The following is a 24,006-nucleotide window of genomic DNA, read 5'->3' as shown; positions in this document are numbered from 1 at the left end:
GCTCTTTATTTTTCCTCTGAATCTGAGTTACCATCTGGTATCATAACCCTTCAGCCTGGATATCTATTACAACACTGTTCATAGTGCAGGTCAGCTGACGTCAAATTCGCTCATAGTGACTTTAATTTTTTTCACCGTTATTCTTGAAGTACATCTTTGCAAGATATAAAATTATGAGTTGGTGATTTTTTTCTGTGTTTCAGCACTTCCACTGTGCTATTCTGCTGTCTTCTAACCTCCATTATTTCTGACGAAAAGCCAACATTTTCAATGTGTTATTTTCTTTTTTTTTTTGTTTGTTTTTACTGTACGAAGGGCCTTTATTGTTTGCAACGGGAAGTGGAAGAGGAGGGGATGTGACAGCTCCGGCTCCTGGGGCGGCTCCACAGACTCGGTCGCCATCCTCGAAAAGCAATGTGTTATTTTCTATACACAATGTCTCTTTTCTTTGGCTACTTTTATGATTTTCTCTTTATTTTTGGAGTTCAGCAGTTTCATCATATGTGCCCAGGTGAGTTTTTCTGTATATTAATCCTGCATGTGGTTCACTGGGTTTCTTGGATTTATAAGTTAATGTCTTTGATCAAATTTCAGAAATTTGAGGTCACTATTACTTCAAATATTGTTTCTATCCTGTTTTTTTTTTTTCATCTTTTTCCAGGACTCTAATTACACTTATTTTAGACCAGATAATATTCATCAACAAGCCTCTGAGAATCTGCTCATTTCTCTTCAGTTGTTTTTTTATCCCCGCTCTGCAGATTGGATCATTTCTATAGACTTGTTTCCAAAGTCTTCAAGTTGCTGTTCTTTCATCTTCAACCTGCTGTTAAGCACATACAATGAATTTTTTATTTCAGTTATTGCACTTTTCAGTTTTAGTATTTCCATTTGCTTCCCCTTTACAGTTTCAATTTCTCTGCTGAGATTCTCCATCAGTTAATTTATTATGTATACATCTTATTCTAAATCTCTGAGAGTATTTGTAACACCTGCTTTAAAGTCCTTGTCTGCTAATGGTTGCATCTGGTTCATACAGGCATCCATTTATAGGATTGCTTTTTTCCTGAACTGTGGGTCACAATTTCCTGTCTCTGTGCCTTCTAATTATTTTTTACTGGACACTGGACGTTATGAATGATATGTTGTGAGGACTTCACCTTCCGTTACAGTTCTCTAATGAGTGATTCTGTTTTGTTTTGTTTTGTTTCATTTTGTTTTGTTTTGTTCTATACACCAGTTAACCTGGTTGGGCTCAAACTCTGTCTCTCCTGAAGGGAGAAGAAGCTGAAATCTTTGCTCTGTTCTTTTAGTTTTTTTGGCGTTTCTTGTCAGGCCACCATGTTGTTAAGTCATCAGCCAAGTATCTGAGTGGATTTTGCATTCAGATTTGTGGGGCTCACACTTCTCAAGTTCCCTTCCTTCTAGGATTTGGCTGCAAACTTTCTGGCTGTTGCCACACCTCCAAATTCTGTTCTCTGACATCGTGAGCCAGTGAGTAGGGCCAGCTTCCTGGGCGTGTGACCTGTAAAGTCCCACAGGGCCCCAGGCCTGGTTTAATACTCTTCACTCACTGTCTTGAAATTCCTATTTTTCAACAGGGACAGAGGATTTTCATTTTGCACCGGGCTCCACAAATTCTGTAACCCATCTTGCCAGTAACCCTGTGGCTTTCTGCTTCCCCCTGACTGCAGACTAGGGAGTGTCCTCAGGCAAAAGGGCATCAACTCACAAATCTTAGCCAGTGCACTCATCTTTCAAGGGTAGACTCGCTCTGAATTCACATAGGAGATATAAATGTCATATTTTTTTTTTGTTATCTGAGGAGTGTCAGTCCAAGCAAGCTCCTCTGCCAATCTATTGCAGCCACAGTTCTCAAGCGGGATCAGTTTTGCCTAAGGGGACATCTGGCATGCCTGGAGACATTTTTTTGTTGTCACCATTGAGGAAGGTGCTACAGGCATCTACTGGGTAGAGGCCAAGGATGCTCCTAAACATCCCACAATGCACAAGACACTCCCTACTACAACAAATTATCCAGCCTCAAAGGTTGAGAGTGCCAAGATTGAGAAATCCTGCATTACAGGAAGTCAGGCCTCCACTTTCATTTTTTTTTTTTTTAACAAAATGGGTTTTTTTTTTTTTTTTTCTATTTATTTATGGCTGTGTTGGGTCTTCGTTTCTGTGCGAGGGTTTTCTCTAGTTGTGGCAAGTGGGAGCCACTCTTCATCGCAGTGCGCGGGCCTCTCACTATCGCGGCCTCTCCCGTTGCGGAGCACAGGCTCCAGACGTGCAGGCTCAGTAATTGTGGCTCACGGGCCTAGTTGCTCCGCGGCATGTGGGATCTTCCCAGACCAGGGCTCGAACCCGTGTCCCCTGCATTGGCAGGCAGATTCTCAACCACTGCACCACCAGGGAAGCCCCCACTTTCATTTTTAATGGCTACATTATTATATACATTACCATCTCATTATTTAATGACTCCTCTAGGACTATATAGCATACTAATCAAACATAGCCCCAATTTAGGGGAAGAGGAAGCCAAATTGGCCTTAACTCTTTCCTACAAGTTTACTTATGTTTCCAATGGAACAGTGTCAAAATGTGCAAAAATGGCAATAATAAAGTGCCACTTTCATCAATTAAACACGATATCCACACAAAGACCTTAGACATAATCTTTCACTACATCATAACTATTTGCTCTTCAAAAGGAAATTCAGAGGAAGACGGATTGAGAATGGAAAAAGCCTACCTGCAGCAGTGAAGATTATACATAAGATTACATATTATATCAACATGCTGTAATGTTACATTTACTTAGACTCCCCTCATGATTTCTATTTTCAGATTCATAATCATTCTTTGACATTAGAAATTGCCTACAGGGGCTTCCCTGGTGGCGCAGTGGTTGAGAATCTGCCTGCCAATGCAGGGGACACGGGTTCGAGCCCTGGTCTGGGAAGATCCCACATGCCGCGGAGCAACTAGGCCTGTGAGCCACAACTACTGAGCCTGTGCGTCTGGAGCCTGTGCTCCGCAACAAGAGAGGCCATGATAGTGAGAGGCCCGCGCGCCGCAATGAAGAGTGGCCCCCACTTGCTGCAACTGGAGAAAGCTCTCGCGCAGAAACGTAGACCCAACACAGCCAAAAATAAAAAATGAATAAATAAATAAAATTTAAAAGAAATTGCCTAGATCTATGACCCAGTGATTCTTAAATTTAAAAAAATTATCTAGATTAAAGAAAAAACATTAAATTTTACTAACAGTTATATACAAATATTAAATATTTGATTCTAATTTATCCTACGCATAGACCACATAATCCAATTTTCTAATAATTAGTATTGATGGAAGAAATTTTCACATATTGAGGTGTGGGGAAGTCATTCTGGCTTACACATGACTTGGCTTGAACTTTATGCTCACTAGAATAGCCTGCCTCCTGGCCTGTCAACCACGCATTGTCCATCTGCATCTGCTTGAACCACTAAAGACAAGAATGCATTTAAAAATCAAAATGGAGTAACTGTGGTTCAGGCATCCAAAATGGAGCCGGGTGTCCATTGTGGACATGGTTTCAGACACATTCCTGCCTCACTGAGAACTTGAATTTTCTGAACTGTATCAAACTCAAGGACACCAGCAGCCTTTCTCAAAACAGAATCTGATAGCAGCTGCCAGCTGCAACCTTCTGGTCTCAAGGTCTCCCCTTGTAACTATGCCACCACTTCAGACCCCAACCAATCCTGGCTTAACAAGCGCCTCACTTCTTACCAGATCCAATTATCATTCCTGACAAACAACTCATGTAATTGTGCAGTTTTTTCCTTTATTAGCCACCCTCACTTTGCAGTCTGGAGGAACACAACACAAGTGCTGCTTGAATCTGTGTCTCCCGGGGTATAGTCTTCAGTTTGTCTCAGATAAAACTCTTTTCTATTCCTATTATAGACTGTTTATTATTTCCATCAATAGGATGTAATTAGAGGTGTTTGAAAGAAACTGAAATGTGGGCACAAGGGGCAGAGCATTTTTTTCCTAGAGTTCTTTTAATAGGATAGTAAGGGTTTTTTTCAGTTTATTATGTAAGGTACCAAGAGGAAATATTGTCTTCTGTTTCTTTTTCTAAGTAAACTATTAAATTTGAGTGAATTCTCATTTATATACATTTTATTTTATGTGCTTAAACTTTTAAAAATTGTACTATGTTTGCTTCTATTTTCAGCTGACTTTAATTTACAAACATTGTTATCCATCTCATGTGATACTACTTGATAAAGTGTGTATAGTAAACTAAGTTATAACAGAAAAGGAATTAATATGCACTTCTCAGATCTCGGTTCAAATATCCCTTCCTCTGAAAGGCCTTCTCTTGATCATACACAAACCCCCTTCCCTCCCCAATTTAAATTGGACTTTCCCTATTTCTCCTCACTTGTATAATTTGCATTATATAACAAACACATTGGCTTGTGTTTATATGACTGAACATACTTCCACCTCCTAGTGTACAAACTCCATGAGGACCCCCGTCTTTTTTTTTGGAGTATAGTTGCTTTACAATGTTGTGTTAGTTTCTCCTGTACAACGAAGTGAATCAGCCATATGTATACATATATCCCCTCCCTCTTGGACCTCCCTCCCACTGTCCCCCCATCCCACCCTTCTGGGTCACCACAGAGCACAGAGCTGAGCTCCCTGTGCTATACAGCAGGTTACCACTAGCTACCTATTTTACACATGGTAGTGTATATATGTCAAACCTAATTTCCCAATTCATACTACCACCCCTTCCCCCCCGTGTCCACACATCCATTCTCTACATCTGCATCTCTATTCCTGCCCTGAAAATAGGTTCATCTGTACCATTTTTCTAGATTCCACATATATGTGTTAATACACGATACTTGTTTTTGTCTTTATGACTTAACTTCATGCTGTATGACAGACTCTAGGTCCATTCACCTCTCTACAAACGATCCATGTCTTTTGTTTCACCCAATACCAACCAGGAAGCCAAGCAAATTGTGTGTGCTTGGTACATATTAATAAACAAGTGGATACATGGAGGTCAGTGAATGCACATGACAGTGATATTTAGAACCTTCTTCTGTCTTCTCAAGTTAGATTTTCTATAGTCATCCTTTGTTCTACTCAAAAGATCTAAAAGTATAGTATAATTTTGGCAAAAATTTTGGCGTAATATTAGGTGAAGAGTATTACATGGCATTTGTTATTAACAGGGCCCTAAAATAAATGTGAATTGTAGATCTCTATTTTTTTATATAAAAAATTAATCAAGTATAAAGTTTACTCCAAATGCCCACTGCTGTGTTGCATTAAACGGCCCAATTTGGTCTATTAATGGGATTTTTATTAGATATATTTACCTATCAGTTACAACATCCCATGTCATTTTGCTCGAAATCAAGGAACACGTGTTATAGCAGGTTTCTTAAAAGCTATGTCGAAATTTTCATGTGTTGCAAAAGACCTATAAGATGATAGACATTATGTGAGAATTCAGGAGAAAACCAAGGGATCTCTGGTGGACTGGAGGTGTGGATAGAGGGCACAGGGTCTGGAAGCGGCCCGCTCCTCCCTGGGCTATATTGCAGATTAAAAAATAGGACGCAGTGTGCAATTCCGTATTCTCCTTTTAGCAAATATAAACAGTATGTGACAATTAGCACTTGTTTTCAATTTTTTACTAAGTGTAGAAATTGTTGAAAATTATGTCTTGGACCTCCTGATTTGGAAACTTTGTCGAGATGGAAGGTGTAATAGTTTAAGGTAGGGGTCAAGAGCGTGCGGAGGTGGGTGCACGTGTGTAAGATAAGCAGGAAACAGCGCCGCAAGGTGAAGAGAGCGCCGCAGGTGCTCCGGGAATTCAAGATCTCAAAGCTAGCATCCCACCCCTTTACCTGGCCCTCCGTTCCTATTGACCACTGTCCAAGATCACAGCCACGGAGGTGTTTTAAGAGCTGCAATGGCAGCTCCGGGCGGCGGCGGCGGCACCGAAACGGCCTCAGCGGCACTGTCCGCAGCTGCGCACCGGGCTCGGGCACCAGTCTTTACGGTAACGAGAACTGAGACGAGGGGCGGTACTTACGGTAACATGAGGACGCGCCAGGCGGCGGCATTTACGGTAAGGGGGCCGGGCCGGGCTTGGGGCTGCCTGTCCGGCCCGAGGTCCGCGTTGTCAGGTGATCTACTGCCGAGGCAGTCGCCGCCCCCTGCACCGGCGGAAAACGCGGAATGGCCCTCGGGGGCAGTGAGGGGCCGGGGGCCCGCCTCATCCGTGCCCCCCAGCCTGCAGGCTGCAGCGCCGCGCCGGGTCCGCGTGCAGCCCCCTCCCGCCCCTCGGCTGGGGCCCCGGCGTGAGCCCCGCGCCCCGCGCCCACATGGGGCTGTGCCACAGCCTCCGGCCGCTGCTCTTCGGGGACCCGGAGCCGCCCTTGGAGGGGGCGCGGTCCGGCCCAGACCAGACCCCGGACCCGGACCTGACCCCGGTCCCGACCCCGGCCCGGACCCCCGCGCAGAGAGAAAGGATGCGGCGCGCGGACCAGCAGCGCGCGGAGGAGCGCGAGGCCAGGCGGGTCAGCAGGAGCATCGACCGCCGGCTCCGCGAGCAGAAGCGCGACCTGCGGCGGACTCACCGGCTGCTGCTGCTCGGTGGGTGCGGGGGGCGCACGGGGGGCGCACGGGGGCCGCGGGGAACCGGGCGCGGGGCGGGGCGCGCGGGACGGGAGGCGCGGGGGGCGTGGGGCGGGGCGCGGAGCCGGGCGCACGCTGGGCTGGGAACCGGCCTCGGGGCGTACGCGGGCCCTGCGGGTTCGGTCTCGGGTCTAGAATGGTTCTTACCCGACAGCGTCCACTTGAGTGACTGGGCCGCGAACGCTCTGCCCGGTGACTCTGCTCTTTTCCACACCGTGTCATCCGGGCCCGTGGCTCACTTGTTACCGGTTAAGGAGCCTGCCCGGGAATTTCGTCCTCACTCGGTTCATCCCCAGGGCGTGCAGCCGCGGAGTGGGCCTCGTGCCTCTCACCTCCTCAGCGGCGGCCTTTGTTCTAAGGGCGCGAGTGAAAGCAAGTGCTCGAGGCGTTTACGTCGGTGGGTGTGGCTTGTCCCCTTCGGAGAAATAACTTCCACAGCCCAGGATACGGTCCTTCTGTCTCACTGAGTAGGTTCGAGCCTGGTGCCGTCGTAATGTTTGCTCCTTCTTCAGAAGCATTCGCTGTGCCACCTGCACACAAGAAAATGGGCGCACCACCACCGGTGCTTGAAGGTACAGACCGCGTCGTTTGCTGGCATTTCTCAGCAAGCGGAACAGTCTTTCCCGTGAACAACTCGGAGACGTTCTCTGTGCTCTCAAAGCCTGTGTTCCTCATGCTACTTGTGGCTTTTAAAGTTTAAGGGGGGAAAAAAAGCAAGACGTGGGCTTCTGACCCCAATTTTGTGACCTATAAGGGAGAATAATTGTTGAGTTTTGTGGCCTCCTAGGCACAAAGAAAGAACCCGGCCCATGATGGAGGAAGATCCCTGCTTATAAATGAGTGAGACTTTTCTTTAAGATCTCGAGAACAACTAAGTCTTCGGTTTTGAAAGGGCTCACCATTGCAAGAACGAATAACTAAAACAACACAAACCTAGCTGCTGTATCCGGTGAAATATCTGAATTCTAACATAAAGGGACTTTTTTTGGAGTAACAAAGAACAAAAAATATAGAAGTGATCAGGTTACCTGAAAAGGGAAGAGGACACATCAGAAGCAGAATTATCTACAGTGCTAACTTCTGGAACAGGGCAGAACAATGTTTCCAGGGATCTGAAAATACAGAATGGTGATTCTAGAACCTGGTACCTCGTTAAACCACTGTGGGTGTGTGTGTGAGTGTTTGTGTGAGTATGAGGGGAAAACAGATTTCCAGACATACAAGTGCTCAAAGTACATCCCCAACCACACATTTTTCTGGAAAGAACCAGAAATTACTCCAGCCAAATTTCTTTTAATGCACCAAATTAAAATAACTAAAAGGAGAGAATTGTCGTCTCAAGAAATAAGAGAAAAACAAATAAGGTCTACAGTTCTGGCAATGTAATGTTGTTTTAATGTGATTGTGCAGCCGGACAGAAGTGTTTAAAAGGATATGTGAAGCAGAAGATGCTCAATATATAGAAAAAATTTTAAACTTAACAATTCTGTGAAAGGGTCCTGGGAGGTGATCTAAAGACTTGAACGGTGAGCAGTTTCTAATAACATGTTGAGAGACTGTCCCTTTAAAGACACTGTCTCAGCCTTGTGTGTCAGCATCATATCTGACGTGTTGCATTGTCAGGTGACTCACACTTTGGGGGGAAAGTGTCCTGGATCTTCCCACCAGTGACAGCAAGAGTGCAACACCAGCTGTCCTGTCACAGTGACATTTAGTCCAGACCAGGTGTCAGTCTAACAGGGACAGTGCATCCTAGCTTCATCCCACTGTCACCTTGTGAGAATGCAGGCCCAGTGTTGCCGGGTCTTGAATTTCCAGAATAAGAGGGAAATGCTCATTTTCATCTGAAACCTCCTTATTTTTAACCATTGGCTCAAATTAATAAAACACAATCTGTGTGCCTTCTGTGGCCCACAGGCCACCAAGTCTCACCTCGGTCGGATCTCTCCCAAGCTAAAGGGACATTTCCGCAGGCCGAGCACTGGGCTGGAGGGGCAGCGGCCCCAGGTCAACACCAGCAAAACGCAGTTGACAAGACTGGGTGTGGGATCAAAATATGTAATCTGTCTGAACACACGGCAAGCGAAGCCAGGTTCCCCATCCTTCAAGTGAATCTTTCTGCCGCTGAGCTCATAGGGTCATGACACAGTCATGACAGTAGATGCCATTGATTGTTCTTCCGCCTCTTTTTGTTGACTATGACGTAAATTCTTGTTCACTACATTCTGATTGGAAAAGTATTCATTTGATATTATCCTTTTTTCCAGATAATTATTCAAATTAAAAATGGCCAACTGTGGTTAGGATTCATGTTTTTCGCTTCCTTCTATTATTTCCTGTTGTTTTCCTGTGTGTTTGGTCTTCCTCTGCCAGGAATACATCTCTCGAGATGGAAGCAGTCTCTGTGGGACACTTGCTGCCTTTCTGTTGTACTTGGCTGTTGGTAGAAACTAGAACGCTGGCTTGACCTCTGTCTGTGTCTCTAAGAGGAAGTACTTGGTACAGTCACAGAAAAACAGAATGTTCTCCACTGGGAGATTTTGATCACTTTTTTTCAGATAAATGTCTCTTTTCTTGAGTCGTGCAGTGGACTTGAGCTGCATGGACCCCCAGGACACCTCCCTTTCAGTTTGCTGCCTTGTCCTGCCCCAGCCTCCTGTAGTCCCATGGCTTTTTTTTTTTTTTTAAGTTTAATTTTTATTTATTTATTTATTTATTTGTGGCTGTGTTGGGTCTTCGCCTCTGTGCGAGGGCTTTCTCCAGTTGTGGCAAGTGGGGGCCACTCTTCATCGCGGTGCGCGGGCCTCCCACCATCGCGGCCCCTCCTGTTGCGGAGCACAGGCTCCAGACGCGCAGGCTCAGTAATTGTGGCTCACGGGCCTAGTTGCTCCGCAGCATGTGGGATCTTCCCAGGCCAGGGCTCGAACCCGTGTCCCCTGCATTGGCAGGCAGACTCTCAACCACTGCGCCACCAGGGAAGCCCAGTCCCATGGCTTTTAAAGTCAGGAGAAATTCCAGATGCTCTGGCTGTGCCTTGGCTTTTCCAAACTCACATGCACAAAACATCCTTACAGCCCGGGGAGAAGATGCAGCCACAGCTTCTATATCACTCTGTTGTATAAACTATCACCAGCATCCTGCAGACACAAAGCTCCCTGTTTCAAATCAGTGGAGCAAGACTCAGGAAGCAGATGTGGCCCAAGGGATGGTGCAGTGAGAACGAGCAGGTGGGGCCATGGACCTCCAAGGCCAGTGTGGACAGACCCTGAACCCACACCTCTCCTTAGAAGGAAGCATAGCCCAGGAGGGTGTAAGTTGGAGTTAATCCATCATTTGATGTGGAGATGGCCTGTGTTCAGAAGGATGTTGGGCCGTGTTTCGGGCCACCCATTTGTGAGTTCAGCAGCTCCTGCCCAGGCGGCTCAGCAGAGAGGCATCCCCGTGGCCTAGTGCAGAGACAAGGGCACCAGCGCCATCACGCCCAGTCTGCTGGCGGGACAGAGCAGGGCCTGGAGGAAGGGAGGCCGCATGGAGGTCACCGAAAGATCGAAGTACACTCGTAGAATAGATTTGTTTTTAAAGGGGACCAGGGATTCTTTTTTTCCATTTTGAGGGGTTTGTCGGAAAACGGTGTATTAAGGTTGCACTTGGAGCAAATGCACAGCAAAACGCCCAGCATATTTCCCACCATCGAAACCCGGCACCTGCCCCACGCCAGCTGCATCCACAGTCTAGTCGCGATGCCCCGTCAGCCTTCATGGTGTCCCCCTGGAAGGTGAGGTTGGGCCCTCTTAATTGGCTATTAGAGCTTTTCATGTACAAGGAAATTCCATGCGCTGGAAAGAAGCAGCAAAACCCAGGGGGAGATGGCCGTTTTCTGTCCATCCTTCCCTCCTGGGCCAGGAAGGATGGTTATGTAATTCTCTCTCTCAGAAGCTCTAAAGTACCTGATACTTTACTTTAGAATCATTTCTTAATTTAATGTAACAGCGTCCTGCACACCAGCTATCCATCGATTGGTGCTGTCTGGCCTGAAAGGCGGGCAGAGACGCAGCTGGTCTGATGCACTTCCCTGCACCCTAATGGATGATGTTTATTTAATACTCAGACCCACTTCCCCCTCTGGTGGGTGGTGTTTTCTCAGAGGAAACAGCTCCCTTTTGGGCTTGGGCACAATAATGAGCTTGGATTGGCAGGGAAGGCCTGGAGCGTAATAACCAGGGTTTAGACAAAAACATTCCAGTTCAGCTGGGAAAGGAAAGTAGTCATATTCCTCTTCAGAAAAAGAAAAAAAAATCTAGTTACTTGCTTTCCTCATCTGTGAAATGGGATCATAAACCACCAGAAAAAGAAAAAAAAATCTAGTTACTTGCTTTCCTCATCTGTGAAATGGGATCATAAACCACCAGAAAAAGAAAAAAAAATCTAGTTACTTGCTTTCCTCATCTGTGAAATGGGATCATAAACCACCTCGTAGGATTTCTTGGCCCAGCGGGGCCCCACCCATACTGGGAGAAAACATCCCCAGAGCATGCACCTGCAGAGCACTTGTTTCCAGAACAAAGAAAGGAATCCTACAGACTGACGTAAAAAGATGCCCGATTAAAACAGGCAAACAGGGAATTCCCCAGTGGTCCAGTGGTTAGGACTCCGAGCTCTCACTGCCAGGGGCCCTGGTTCGATCCCTGGTCAGGGAACTAAGATCCCACAAACTACAAGATGCGGCCAAAAAAAAAAAAAAATGGACAAATGACTTGGAGCTGACAGTACACAAAAGAAGATATGTTAAAAACCAGTACACTGCCAGCATGATTGGTCATCAAGGAAATGCAAATTAAAACCACAGACAGCAGTTCACTCCTACCAGGGTGGCCTACAGACCCACAGTTCCAGTGCTGACCAGGATATAAAACAGGGTCAGCAGACTTTCTCTATGAGGGGCAGGCCATGGGACCTAGTCAGCTCTGCTGCGCCATGCAGGCAGCCGTAGACCACACATAAGCACACGAGTGGGGCTGTGCTCCAATAAGACTGTATTTATAAATGCTTACATCTGAATTTCATGTAATTTTTAAATTTTTAAATCATGAAATACTATTCCTTTGATTTTTTTTTTCCCAACCACTTATGGAGTCTTAGCTCACAGACTATGCAAAAACAGGCTGCAAACCGAAGTTTGCTGAGCCCTGATCTAGATGCCAAACCCTCACTCTCTGTTGGTGGCACAAGGACAATTTTACAATCACTTCCCAGAATTACTGAGTAGTTTTTATGAAGTTAAACACACATCCTATGACCCAGCAATACCACTCCTAGGAATTTACAGGAGAAATATGAAAATACGCCTTTATTATAAGAAGTTATACAAAATGCTTCTATCTGCTTTATTCAAGATAGCGGAAAACTGGGAACAACTCAAATTGTCACTAACAAGAGAATGAATAAGCATACTGTGTATATTCATACAATGAAATACTCAACAATAAAAAAAGTACTGATTGATAACATAGCAACATGGATGAGATTTTTGAGTGTTATGTATACGTACAAAAGAGTATCTACTTATGATTCTGTTTATACTGAATTCTAGAAGAGGTCAAGCCAGTCAGTGGTGATAGAAATCAGAAGAGTAGTTTCAGGGGTCAGATTTCTGGAAAAAGTCGTGAAGCACCTTTCTGGGGTCATGGAAATGTTCTGTATCTTGAGTGGGACGGTGATTACACAGGTGTAAACATGTGAGAACTTATCAAACTGTATGCTTAAGATCTATTATGCATTTCAATGTATTGAAATTTTACTTTTTTTTTTTAAAGATAAAGCCCTTAAAAATAGTGCCTAGCATATAGTAGAGGCTTAATAAATGTTTGCTGTTTTTAAAAGGATAGATCAAAACTCAAAAGAGGGACAATTCTAATTATAGAATGAGATAATAAATTATGGCTTGCTACACCAGGGGTCCCCAACCCCGGGCCCGCAGACCCATACCGGTCCCAGCCTGTTACAAACCAAACTGCACAGCAGGAGGTGAGTGGTGGGCTAGCAAGTGAAGCTTCATCTGCCACTCCCCATCGCTCTCACTACCGCCTGAACCATTCCCCCCCCCTCCCCGACCATCCGTGGAAAAATTGTCTTTCATGAAACCGGTCCCTGGTCCCAAAAAGGTTGGGGACCGCTGTGCTGCACCATACCTAAATCTAATATGTGTAATACAAAGATCCTTACTTACCATTTGTAGGATCTGTGTTCTAATGATCCCAAAGATTAAACACCAGACGCTGAAGTGGGACCGTGGTATGTGAGTGAGGGCAAGGGTGGTGAAGCTAATCTCTCTGCCGTGTGGTCAGAGCGAAAGGGGGGTGTGTGGTCAGATTAACCGCTTCTCTAGCCATTTACTGAGCTCCTGGGTGATGATGCCAGGCGTCACGGGAACATCCACACTGGAAATCATTAAACTATAAACTGTTTTGTTAACGGGCCCCCTGCTGCCTTGCTACTTTTCTGTTCTGTTCTCCCCTATCTTCTCTCTAAAACGGGACCCCAAACTGAAGTTGTAAAGCTGAAACTCAAAGGCAGAAGGTTGATAGGGAGCCATTCACTGGGCCAACTGTGTAGGGAAATCAGAGTCACTTGTTTTCAACTGTGATAGAATTGCAGCTCAAACAGCCTAAGTTAGAGGCAGAGGAGGCATCAGCCAGGCTCTGTCTGTCCCGGGTCTTGGTTCTGTTTGTTCACCAGCGGCTCCAACTTCACAAAGTCTCGGGAGCCCAGAGGAAAGAGGCTCTGGTAACAGTTCTGGGTGGACAGCTCAAGTGAGAGCTTAACGTTGTTTCTAACTGGTATCTGTTCTTGTCCCAGACCTCAAAGGTGCATTTTAAGATAAATGCATTTAATATTTTCTAAAATTATTTCTAAACTTAATTTCACCATTAATCTTTGATAAAAGACATTGATTTCTTCATAATTTCTTCTGTTTCCTTATTACAGTGATGAAATGGACAGAAACATAGATTTTTGCTATATCACTGTAAGAAAATGAAAATATTCCTGATTCCTGTCTTAGACAGTGAGTTTTATGATGTATAATCCCAAGCACTATTGCAAGCTAAAGACTGTTAGACATTTCGAAGGCAAATTCTTTCCTTGGGAGCCCACAGGTAAGGGACAGGGATTTCTCCTCTCTTGGGAGAAACCATAAGGCATCACTTAAAATCCTGAGGTTTAAACACTGGTAGGGGTGGACCAGGGAGCAGATGAAATCTCAACAAGAAATGTCAGAACCACTAGTAGGGAAGAGATCTCAGGCATCAGAGTTTTGATTTGCTCTTTGGTCTTTGTACTGATATTTTGGTGTTTGGCAGCAAATACAATATTTAAGCCATATTTCTAAAATCTTGGAAATGACACCCAGGATGTGACGTTTGTGGGCTGGAAGGTTCATGTCCTCTAATGCAGAGAGATGGAGCGTTTTCTCCTGAGACGTGAGAGAGAACGAGATTCCCCGCCTAACGTCAGGCTGTTCTGAGGCCCTTCAGGACCCGACCACGTGTCTGCCATCGCGTGCGCATGTGTGTGTATATGTCTCTGTGTGTCTGTGTGTGTGTGTGTGTCTGTGTGTGTGTCTGTGTCTGTGGGTGTGTCTGAGTGTGCATGTCTCTGTGTGTGCATGTGTGTGTGTGCGTCTCTGTGTCTGTGTGTGTGTGCGACTGTGTGTGTGTGTGTGTCTGTGTTTGTGTCTGCATGTCTGTGTGTGTGCATGTGTCTTTGCATGTGTACGTGTCTGTGTGTGTGCGCGTGTCTGTGTGTGCCTGTGTCTGTGTCTGTGTGTGTGTCTGTGTGTGTGAAATATCACCGAGAACCGCCCCTTCAGGGCACGTCACACCGTCTGTCTCTGTCCCTCTGTCCCTGCCATTTCTGCCCCCCCGCCACTGCTCCCTCTGCCTGGAGAACGGGTCCCCTTTCTTGCACCTGCATGAACTCGTCTTAGCTTCACATCTTGCCTTTGTTGTTACTCTCTCTGTTGAGAAGCCTTATTTGATGCCCGTTTTTTCTTTCCCTGGGCAACTCTTTCCTTCATAGAACTTACCCCATTTTGAATTACATTTTCATTCATGCGTTTGCTTAGCGTTGACGCCAGTAACCTCCTGGGGCCAGAGACCTCATCCTTCAAGTTTCCTGCTGGTCTTCAGTGTCCTGCACATGCCTGAAGGCATGTTTTTCAGTAAATGCGTGGATGTCAGGCTAAGGTCAGATGGTGACAGGCAAGTGTAAGCGCTGGCCCGGCAGGCGCCCTGTCCCCTCGCTCCCACCCCCGCTGCACCCCAGCAGGTGGGGACTGTAGGGTTGACCGAGGCTCTAGACCAAGACCACAGGGTCAAGTGGCAAACTTTTCTTTCTTTTTTTTTAGGAGGTTACTTTGTTTTAGTATTTCTTAATCGAGATACTGTTGACAGAAAACATTATATTAGTTTCAGTTGTACAACGAAATTATTCAGTATTTGTCTATATTGTGAAATGATCACAATAAATCTAGTTAACATCTGTCACCACACATAGCCACCAAAAAAATTGTGTGTGATGAGGACTTTTAAGGTCTACTTTCTTAGCAACCTTCAAGTACATGATACAGTATTGTTAACTGTAGTCACCATGCTGTACCCTCCATCCCCAGGACGTATTTATTTTACAGCTGGGAGTTCGTACCCTTTGTCCCCCTCCCCCCGTTTCTCGTGGCCCACTCCCCTCTACACGCACGTGGACCCACCACACCAAAGCATCTGTGCCGCCTCCTCGCTGGCTCCTTGGCTTCCCCTGGTCCTCTGCACCTGGAATCCCCTCCCCCATTTTCAAAGGTCATCTCGGGTGTTACCTCCTTTTCCAAGCCTTTCCTGATCCCCTCTGTCGGAAGTGTCCGCTCATTTTATATATAACTCCCTTAGAATACCTTTCCTTCTGCTGTGGACATTCATAAGTTTACGTGAAATCCATGATCAGACTATATCCTATGAAAGTCACGTCCACTTTGATTTATCTATTAAACCTCCACACCACCTGGCAGAACCTGGCATAAAATAAATGGGAAATTGTCGTTGACAAAACAGAAATGAGAACGTGGAAGTCCCGCCGTGCATTTTAATTCCAACCCAGAAAGATTGCCATCTGTTCTTTTCTTAATTGAAATATAATTCACATAACATGAAATTCACCCTTTTGAAAACTGTACAGCTCAGCAGGTTTTTAGCGTATTCACAAGGTTGTGGAACCATCACCATTACCTCATTCCAGAACATTTTCATCTTTCCAAAGAGAAGCCCCCTGCCGCTTAGCAGTCACCCCTCCCCCTGCCACCCCTGACCACGACTGATCCATTTTCTCTCTTTATGGAATTGTCTGTTCTGGACGTTTTGCATAAAAAGTCACACAATATGTAGTCTTCTGTGTCTGGCTTCTTTCACTTAACAGGATGTTTTCACCCATATAACATGGACCAGCACTTCATTCCTTTTTATGGCCAAATAAAGTCCACCGTATGGATCTGCCACCTGTTACTTATTATCTATTCATTCAGTTGGTAGATATAATAGCTAAAATGTGTGTCTCCACTTTTTAGCTATTATGACTAATGCTGCCATGAATGTTCGTGTACAGGTTATTGTCTGGACATATGTTCTCATTTCTCTTGGGTGCATATCTGGGAGTGGAATGCCTTGGTCATATGGTAACTCTCCGTTTAACTTTTTGATGAACTACCAGACTATTTTCCAAAGCAGCTGAATCACTTTACATTTTCACTGGCAACATGTGAGGGTTCCAATTTTTCCAATTTTTCCACATTCTCATCAACACCTGTTATTGTCCATCTTTTTTTTATTAACAGGCGTCTTAGTGGGCGTAGAGTGGTATACCCTGTGCTCTGGATTTGCATTTCCCTAATGAGTAATGTTGCACATCTTTGGGTGTGCTGATTGGCCATTTGTACATATTCCTTTGAGAAATGTCTGTTCAAATACTTGGTTCCTTTCGTAATTGGGTTATTTGTCTTTCTGTTGTTGCATTGTAGTAGTTTCTTAAATATTCTGTCTGCTGGAGCCTTTTGTTCTTAACCACGTGTAACTCTGCACCTTATGCCCTAACCTGCAGAATATCTGTTCAATGGTGAATAACGTCAAGTTTTGCCTCCATTTTTATAATTTTAATTGCCTTGTACAATTGCCTTGCAATATCAAGAGTCTTAATTCCAAGTTTCTAGATATGGACCTTACCAACATTTACATATTTATGGAGGGGTGGGTATGTGGAATTTTCTGAGACGTCAATATACTTTGAAACACTGTTTTATCAACGTAAATGTGAAATCAACAGAACCCGATAGTTTATGATGAACAGGATAATTTAACAGCAGTAACACAGAAATACAGGGACATCGGGGGGATGGAAAACAGCGGCCTTAGGAAGAGGGGAGGGAGGGAAGGGATGGGTAGGGGAGGCTGTGTATTTTGAAATAGGCGCGTTGTGAGCTTTGACTAACTGACACGTGAGAAATTGCAAACAGAAAAGGAGAAAAGAAGCCTGGAAGGAAGCGAAGGTGGGGCCGGGCTGTGGGGACCCAGGGCCTCTCGAGGCGAGGCAGGTGCGCGCGGCCGGTCGTTCCTGCGTCAGTCGCCAGGTGGCGCTGCGGCGCGGGAAGTCCGATGGATGGGCAGCAGCTGCTCCCGGACCGCGGTCCGCACTGCCCGCCGGGCGGGTAGCGGGGAAACCGGCTTGTACTGAGCTCCCAGGTGTGAGTGGTGGTGCTGGGCGAGAGCTGAAAGCGAAGGATGCCCTGCCAGTGGCAGAGCGGGCCCTGGAGGGGGGGGGGGGGAACCCCACTGACAGGGCCCTTACCTGTGCACACCTGCGTGCGGCAGCATCCCCCAGTGGCGGTTAAAGAGGCGCCTCCTTTGTGTGGTCCCTTTTATCTCCTGGGAATAATTGTTCTGTGTGCCCGTGTGATGCTGTACATGCCCAGACAGGTCATGCACCTGTCCATTCTGCACGACTGTTCCCGCCATCTCTGTCCCAGGGAGGGCACCCTGCCTCCTGACGACCGTCGGTTCTAGTTTTGTCCGGCCTGTAATCAATTCTCCACGTAAAACTTGCCCCATTACTGCCCTGCTTCTGACAACTTTGACTTCCGGCCGTCCTGGGGATAAAGAAGCATCCCTAACAGAACCCACAGCCGGACAGCGTGAGTCGTGACTCCTTGGGGCAACACTGGCCATGCCATCAGCACTGCATAAATACTCGGGGAGACGGATGATAAACTCCACGCAAACAAAATCCAGCTCGCCAGCAGGCAGGAAGGAAAGGAACCAAGAAATGAGTGAGAGGGGTTCTCGCTTCTCTATGACTGATGTTATGTTCCCTTCTCCCCCCTCCCTTTATTTATCTCTTTGTTGTTGGCATGGACACATGGTATTTCTATATTTTTCAGTGGCTTAGAAGTCACTCCTGTCCTTAAATACCTTGGTGCTGAAATCATCCCAGATTTGGCCAAACGGGAGCCCCTTCTGTCTGGTCTTGTGTTCTCAGGAGGTGCCCCCAGCATTTGAAAGCACTTTCCTACTTTCTGGCATAACAATGTTCCAGATTTATCTGTGGCTCCCCTGCCCCAACCCTGGAATCTGCCGTTTCTCTGAGGAGGCCTGGCTCCTCTGGGTTGTGGGTGATACTGAAGACCAAGGCCTGGGCACTAGGTGCGCTCACCGCCACTGGCGTGTCTAATGGCCCGTCTTTTCAGCAGACAGAACAAGGGAATAGATGCGTGTGGCACATGCACAGGCGTACAGTGTACACACACACGTATGTGCACATAATCACGGACACATACATACATACTCTAGACATCACGAGCTCATTCCGATCACTACAATTCCAGTCCATCCCACGGGCATTCCTTGCGTTTCCCCATTCCATGTTTGTCCGTCCTCTTTCTCTGAAAATCCTGGTTCTCAGTAACCACCTCAATGCATCTGTCCACCTGCCCCGTCCTGTCATTCATGCACCTAAGGGTTTGGGATTTGCGCTCAGAGTCTCCCTTTTGAACCTCAGTCTTGAATTTATCTGTCATCTAAATTCATCAAACGGTTCCTACTTAATGAGCAAATAAAACCACGAACGGGAAATACAGACGATCCCTAGGCTCTGTCTCCCTTGTTCACAGCCCGCAAGCTTCAGAAGAGCCCGTGCAACCTTCCTGGGAAAGGCCCATAGTTCCCACCTATGATGGAGCAAGTTCATGTTCTGTTTAATTTCATAAGCAGGTTGACATTCTATTACAAGGAAAACTGTTGCTTTAGACTCTGTAACTGAGCCAAATTCTAAAAGAAACCAGTTGCTAAGGCAACTGAGCGAAGAGTTAATTAATTCATCAGTCATTATATGCAGATTAATCTGCCTGTGTTAGCAAGGAGGTGGGCTTGTTTGATTCCTTGTTTTGGAAGAGAGAACGGTGCGATTTTTTCCCCACCAGTCAGAGTTCCTTCTGGAAAGGGCTCAGGTTTTGGGATCAGACAGAGCTCCACCCCCATCAGGCCCCTGTGGAACCTTCAGACCAACAGCCTTCTCTGCAAAGTGTGGATAATCTTGTAGCTGTTGCAATGATCTGATCCGATGAGCCACTAGAAACAGAGCATCTTTCAGTGTCTTTTTAAAAATAAGACGAAGGGTGACTTACAAAGGTTAGCACACATCGCTCTAGGGAAGGAAGTGACATTTTTCTTCACTTGTGTAATTGACCACACACCCCTGTGCGCTCCCACTGTAATCTCTACAGAATCCCGAGGACTTGATTGCACGTCTGCCCCTCTCTCCTAGCCGTTTAAACTGCTTGCGATCAGGGACAAGGTCGAGTTCGTCCTTGTAATCTCAAGGCTGCGTGTGTGTCGGATTCAAAAAATGCTCTACGGTGAGTGAATGATGGAAACTCACCGCTTTACAGGCGCCCTTGGAGCCTCCTTCTGACTCCAGGGTCTGCATCGCCACCTGCTGGTCAGAACTATAACTGCAGTAGATGTTTGTAAAGGAGGAATTGAAGTCACCTGGCTGTAATCGGAAGCCTCAAAACGAATAGCGGGAAACCACCAGAGAGAAGGATTTCTCTCTTCAACCACGGTCATGATGAAGACCCTAAATGTAAATTTTTTTCTTGTCTTTTTGTGGTTAAATATACATAACGTATAATTGACCATCTTAACCACTTTTAAGCACACAGCTCAGTGGCGGTTAAGTACATTCTCGTCGTGCAACCATCACCTCCATCATCTCCAGAATTTTTCATCTTCCCAAACTAAAACTCCGCCCCCATCAAACATTGGCTCCCCTTCCCCCTCCACCACTCCCTGGTAACCACCATTCTACTTTCTAATGCATTCAGTGACCACCTTGCGTCTTCACACCAAAACTAAACCCCTGTCTTCGGCACTGAGTTGCGTCTTCCAATGAGGATATTTCAGTCCTGGGTTTTTGGACACAGGGTGAAGTCAAAGACAGTTAACCTACCTTTCCTACTCATTCGCTATTCGGGTTTTTTAAGCCATCAGTTAAAAAGACTGCATTCCTACCCTTTATGGATGGCACTTCTGAAAGCTCCTTAACACTACTTTGCTGTAGGAGTAGGGGAAAAAAAAGAGAAATTAACTCAGTAAATTCTAAAATATTTGATTGCAGAGTGCTATGTACAGAAAGGGAATGTTGAGAACGTTTCCCTACTTTTCTATTTAAAAATGTAAAAAAAAATTCACAAGATTTTTAAAGTGTGTTGTGATTAGGTCGTGGGGTGAGCTTGCTGCTGAGAATGAAAATAATCCACACAGACCATTTCCACCGAGACACTAAGAAAGGAAAGAGAGAAAACAACTAACTGCAAGGTGCTAAATGACAGGAAGCAGCATGAGGGCCGTGTGCACACCGGCCACTCGGCCGCCCCGGCTCCGGCTCCGCCAAGTTTGTTTACAAAACTAGGCGCAGCTTTTCGTTTCTTTGGCCCGGTCACCGCATTGAGTGAGGGTTCTCCTCTCCCACTCTGCTTTGTTCCTCCTCTTTAAAATCTTTCAATATACCTGCTCCAAATGCCTTAGAGTGCAGTTTTAATCTTTAGTAACCTTTACAGTATAAAATGCTAGACCAGTTATTAACGTTTTAAAACATTGATTTTTTTAAAATTAAATTCAATATGTCCCCTATCTCACGCCATACAGCATTCTAGTCACTTTTCAAACTGGCTCAGCAGCTCCTGGATCCAGGCCTGTAGTGATGTGAAAAAGTTCCTTTGAATTTTTCATCTTGTTAATTAAATTTCTGTGGAGGTCCTCCTTATAACGGGAAACAAATTTTGTTCTCATTGTTATCAACGAAGACTTGCGTCCAGCTAACCAGAGAACAGCTGTGATCTTTTCGACATTTGCCAACTTCAATAAGAGGGGCTCAAACAAAAACAAATTTCAAAATCGTTATTCAAAATTCACAAAACTAAGTACAAAAGAAATTCAAATAATTCAACTGTCAAATGCACTAAGACTTCTGAGACACCTTGTCTTAAACATCAACAAGAGCAGGAAAACACCACTTTGTTTTACGTTTGCCCTTTCGCCCCAAACTTTGTGCCTTCCCAACCCTCCTTGCTGCCCAGGACGTCCCCCGCCCCAGCATCTCCCCGCCCGGCCGCCCCCTCTGCTGGCAGCGCGCTGCCGGCGGCCCTTCGCCTCCGCAGGTGGGTGTGCGCTGCGCGAGTGGTGCTGATGCTGCGCTGCCGTTGCCTAGCGACAGATGCCGGCACTGCCAGCTCCAGGCTGCTCCCCAACAGCGCCGCTCCCGCGCTCCAGGTGAGCCAGCAGGGATTCTGGATTCTGATCCTAGGGTTCAAAACTCAAATGAGGATCGGTTTCCCAGACCAGACTAGGAAAAGGCCAGGTGACTGGGGTTTTTTTTAAAAGTGTCTGGTTTTTTTTTTTAATTAATTTATTTATTTATTTATTTTTGGCTGCGTTGGGTCTTCGTTTCTGTGCGAGGGCTTTCTCTAGTTGTGGCAGGCGGGGGCCACTCTTCATCGCGGTGCGCAGGCCTCTCACTATCGTGGCCTCTCTTGTTGCGGAGCACAGGCTCCAGACGCGCAGGCTCAGTAGTTGTGGCTCACGGACCTAGTTGCTCCGCGGCATGTGGGATCCTCCCAGACCAGGGCTCGAACCCGTGTCCCCTGCACTAGCAGGCAGACTCTCAACCACTGCGCCACCAGGGAAACCCCTTAAAAAGTGTCTTGAGCTCCTACCTGATAATAGACTATGTAAAGATGGGCTTGGCATTTCTCAACAGAAAGGTTGCATCGCTGTGTAAGCACGTTGCTTTTACGTTTTGGAGTGGTTAGCAGCGTTCTGTGCACTTACAGTGCAGACGCTGCAGCCAGGCTGCAAGGGTTTAGATCCCAGACACACCTCTTATGCACCCTCTAACGTTCTGTAAAATAACGGTCACAGTAGTTCCTTTTAGGGTTATTGCAAATACTAAATAAATTGCTCCATGGAAAGGATTTAGCCCAGGGCCAGTAATCACTGGATAAGTCATAGAAACGAGTTATTTTAACCCTAATTACTAGATATGAGCAAGTGAAAACCTTTTGCTATGTTTTCAGGGTTCCAGGTTCTAACTTTTTTCTCCCTTTATAAGTTTGGTGGGATTTGTTTTGTCCCCTTCTCTTCCAGCTAACAATTTATAGAAACCTTGGCATTAAAAAAATAGACAAATCTTTTAAAACATCCCACCGCACTCTGCTATTTTTGTACACCTGTTCTCGCCTCCAACTGCCCCGTCAGCCACTGAACAGGCCACGTGGATGTTGCCGTAGGTGAATGCTTGTGTTAACACAAGGAGTGAGGCCTCACAACAGTGCTAAACAGTGTCCCTCCACAAGCTAAAACTCTTATCCAGCTCAGAATATGGCATGGCACTGCGTGTTTGCTTCTGCTGTGTCAAGAAGAGACACTACTGCTTTTGTTTTTTAAAGAGTATTGTTATTTGGATACAGTACTAAACTGGACAAGTATTTTATGAATTTAAAATCTGATCATGAAATTCCTTTCGTGAGAACCCACACTTGGAGCGGAAGTTATCTTTGGCCTTCGTGAACTTGTTCATCCATCAAACAAAGACTCAAGGGGCATCTCCCCGGGCCAGGCACTGAACTGGGCACAGCCCAGCAGGTGTGAAGTGCAGGCTCCGCCCCGGCCCTCACTGGGTCCCAAGTCCAGTGGACATTTGAAAGAGCAGCAAACAAACCATTACAATGTAAGGTGCTGTGAGATGCTGGAGAACAGAGAAGGGGGCCTGGCCCTGACTGTGGAAGCAGTGGTGAGGCAGGAAGGGTGACTAAGAGTTGGTCAAGTGAAGAAGGGGCCACACCTCCCAGAGAGTGAAGCAGCGCATGCACCCACGCCATGCCCTCGGGTGTCCACGTGCAAGGGGTCAAAGGGGGGCTGGGGCAGCGCCAGGAAGGGAGGACATGAGAGCTGAAGCTGAGGAGTTTACACGGACCCAGTCTTGATGGACCGTGGCTGGGGGCTTGGCAGTGGTGGGGCCAGTGATGTGAGATTTGCATTGTCACTGTGGCAGCACTGTGCAGGTGAGCCGGAATATGTGAGCAGGAGGCCACTTGTGACATCCAGCCTGGACAGTGACCATGGCAACGGCAGATGGGGTGGAAAGAACAGGAACGATGTTTAGGAAACGCACCCAAAGGAACACGGTAACTGGGTTTGCAAGACGGAAAAGGAGTCAGGAATGACTGCCATGTTCTGGTTGGGAAAATCAGGGGCCTTATTCACAGAGAGAGAGAGGAGCGCGCTGGAGGTGTGTGTGGGCACGGGGAGGAGATCCTGGAGGCACGGAGGTGGAGGTGTGCTTGCCGCCCTGGTGGTCAGCAGTGTGGGCCGGGCTGGAGGTCTGGTGTGGCCGTCGTCGGAGCCGCGTGTGCAGAGGATGGGGGAGGCAGTCAGCCCCCGAAGGCAGGGTATTAAGGGGACAAGGGCTGTGCTGGGTCTGAGCCGCCTCTCCACGTGGAGAGTGGGCGGCAAATCCAAAGGCCACGTTGGGGAAGCCGAAGGACCCGGGAGACTCCAGGAGGGTCAGAGAAGGTGAAGACCACAGTTCCTGGGTGAAGTCTGACCTCGGGGGTCTGCTGATGACCCCGTGAGAGTATTTCAGTGAAGCAGGTGGGCCGAAGCCAGGTGCCGGGAGCTGAGGCGTGAACGGGAGGTG

At 46.5% G+C, this 24,006-nt stretch overlaps 1 protein-coding gene across 2 annotated transcripts in view; it reads left to right on the top strand.

Annotated features, from left to right (window-relative positions):
- The first annotated feature begins 499 nt into the window (after positions 1–499).
- Positions 500–24,006, top strand: part of GNAL (G protein subunit alpha L) — a 94,529-nt gene continuing 71,022 nt past the window's right edge. The window contains exon 1 of one of the 2 annotated variants that reach the window (XM_068562757.1): positions 500–511. In XM_068562757.1, the coding sequence (XP_068418858.1) occupies positions 502–511 (10 nt within the window). In that variant the 5' untranslated portion in view covers positions 500–501. Of the gene's footprint in view, positions 512–6,410; positions 6,682–24,006 lie in introns of those variants that run through there. The other variant, XM_068562756.1, reaches the window with a different exon arrangement.

Source organism: Eschrichtius robustus, chromosome 14 (genome assembly GCF_028021215.1).
Source record: "Eschrichtius robustus isolate mEscRob2 chromosome 14, mEscRob2.pri, whole genome shotgun sequence".
In the NCBI taxonomy this organism is placed as follows: domain Eukaryota; kingdom Metazoa; phylum Chordata; class Mammalia; order Artiodactyla; family Eschrichtiidae; genus Eschrichtius; species Eschrichtius robustus.
This window is presented reverse-complemented; position numbering and strand designations above follow the sequence as displayed.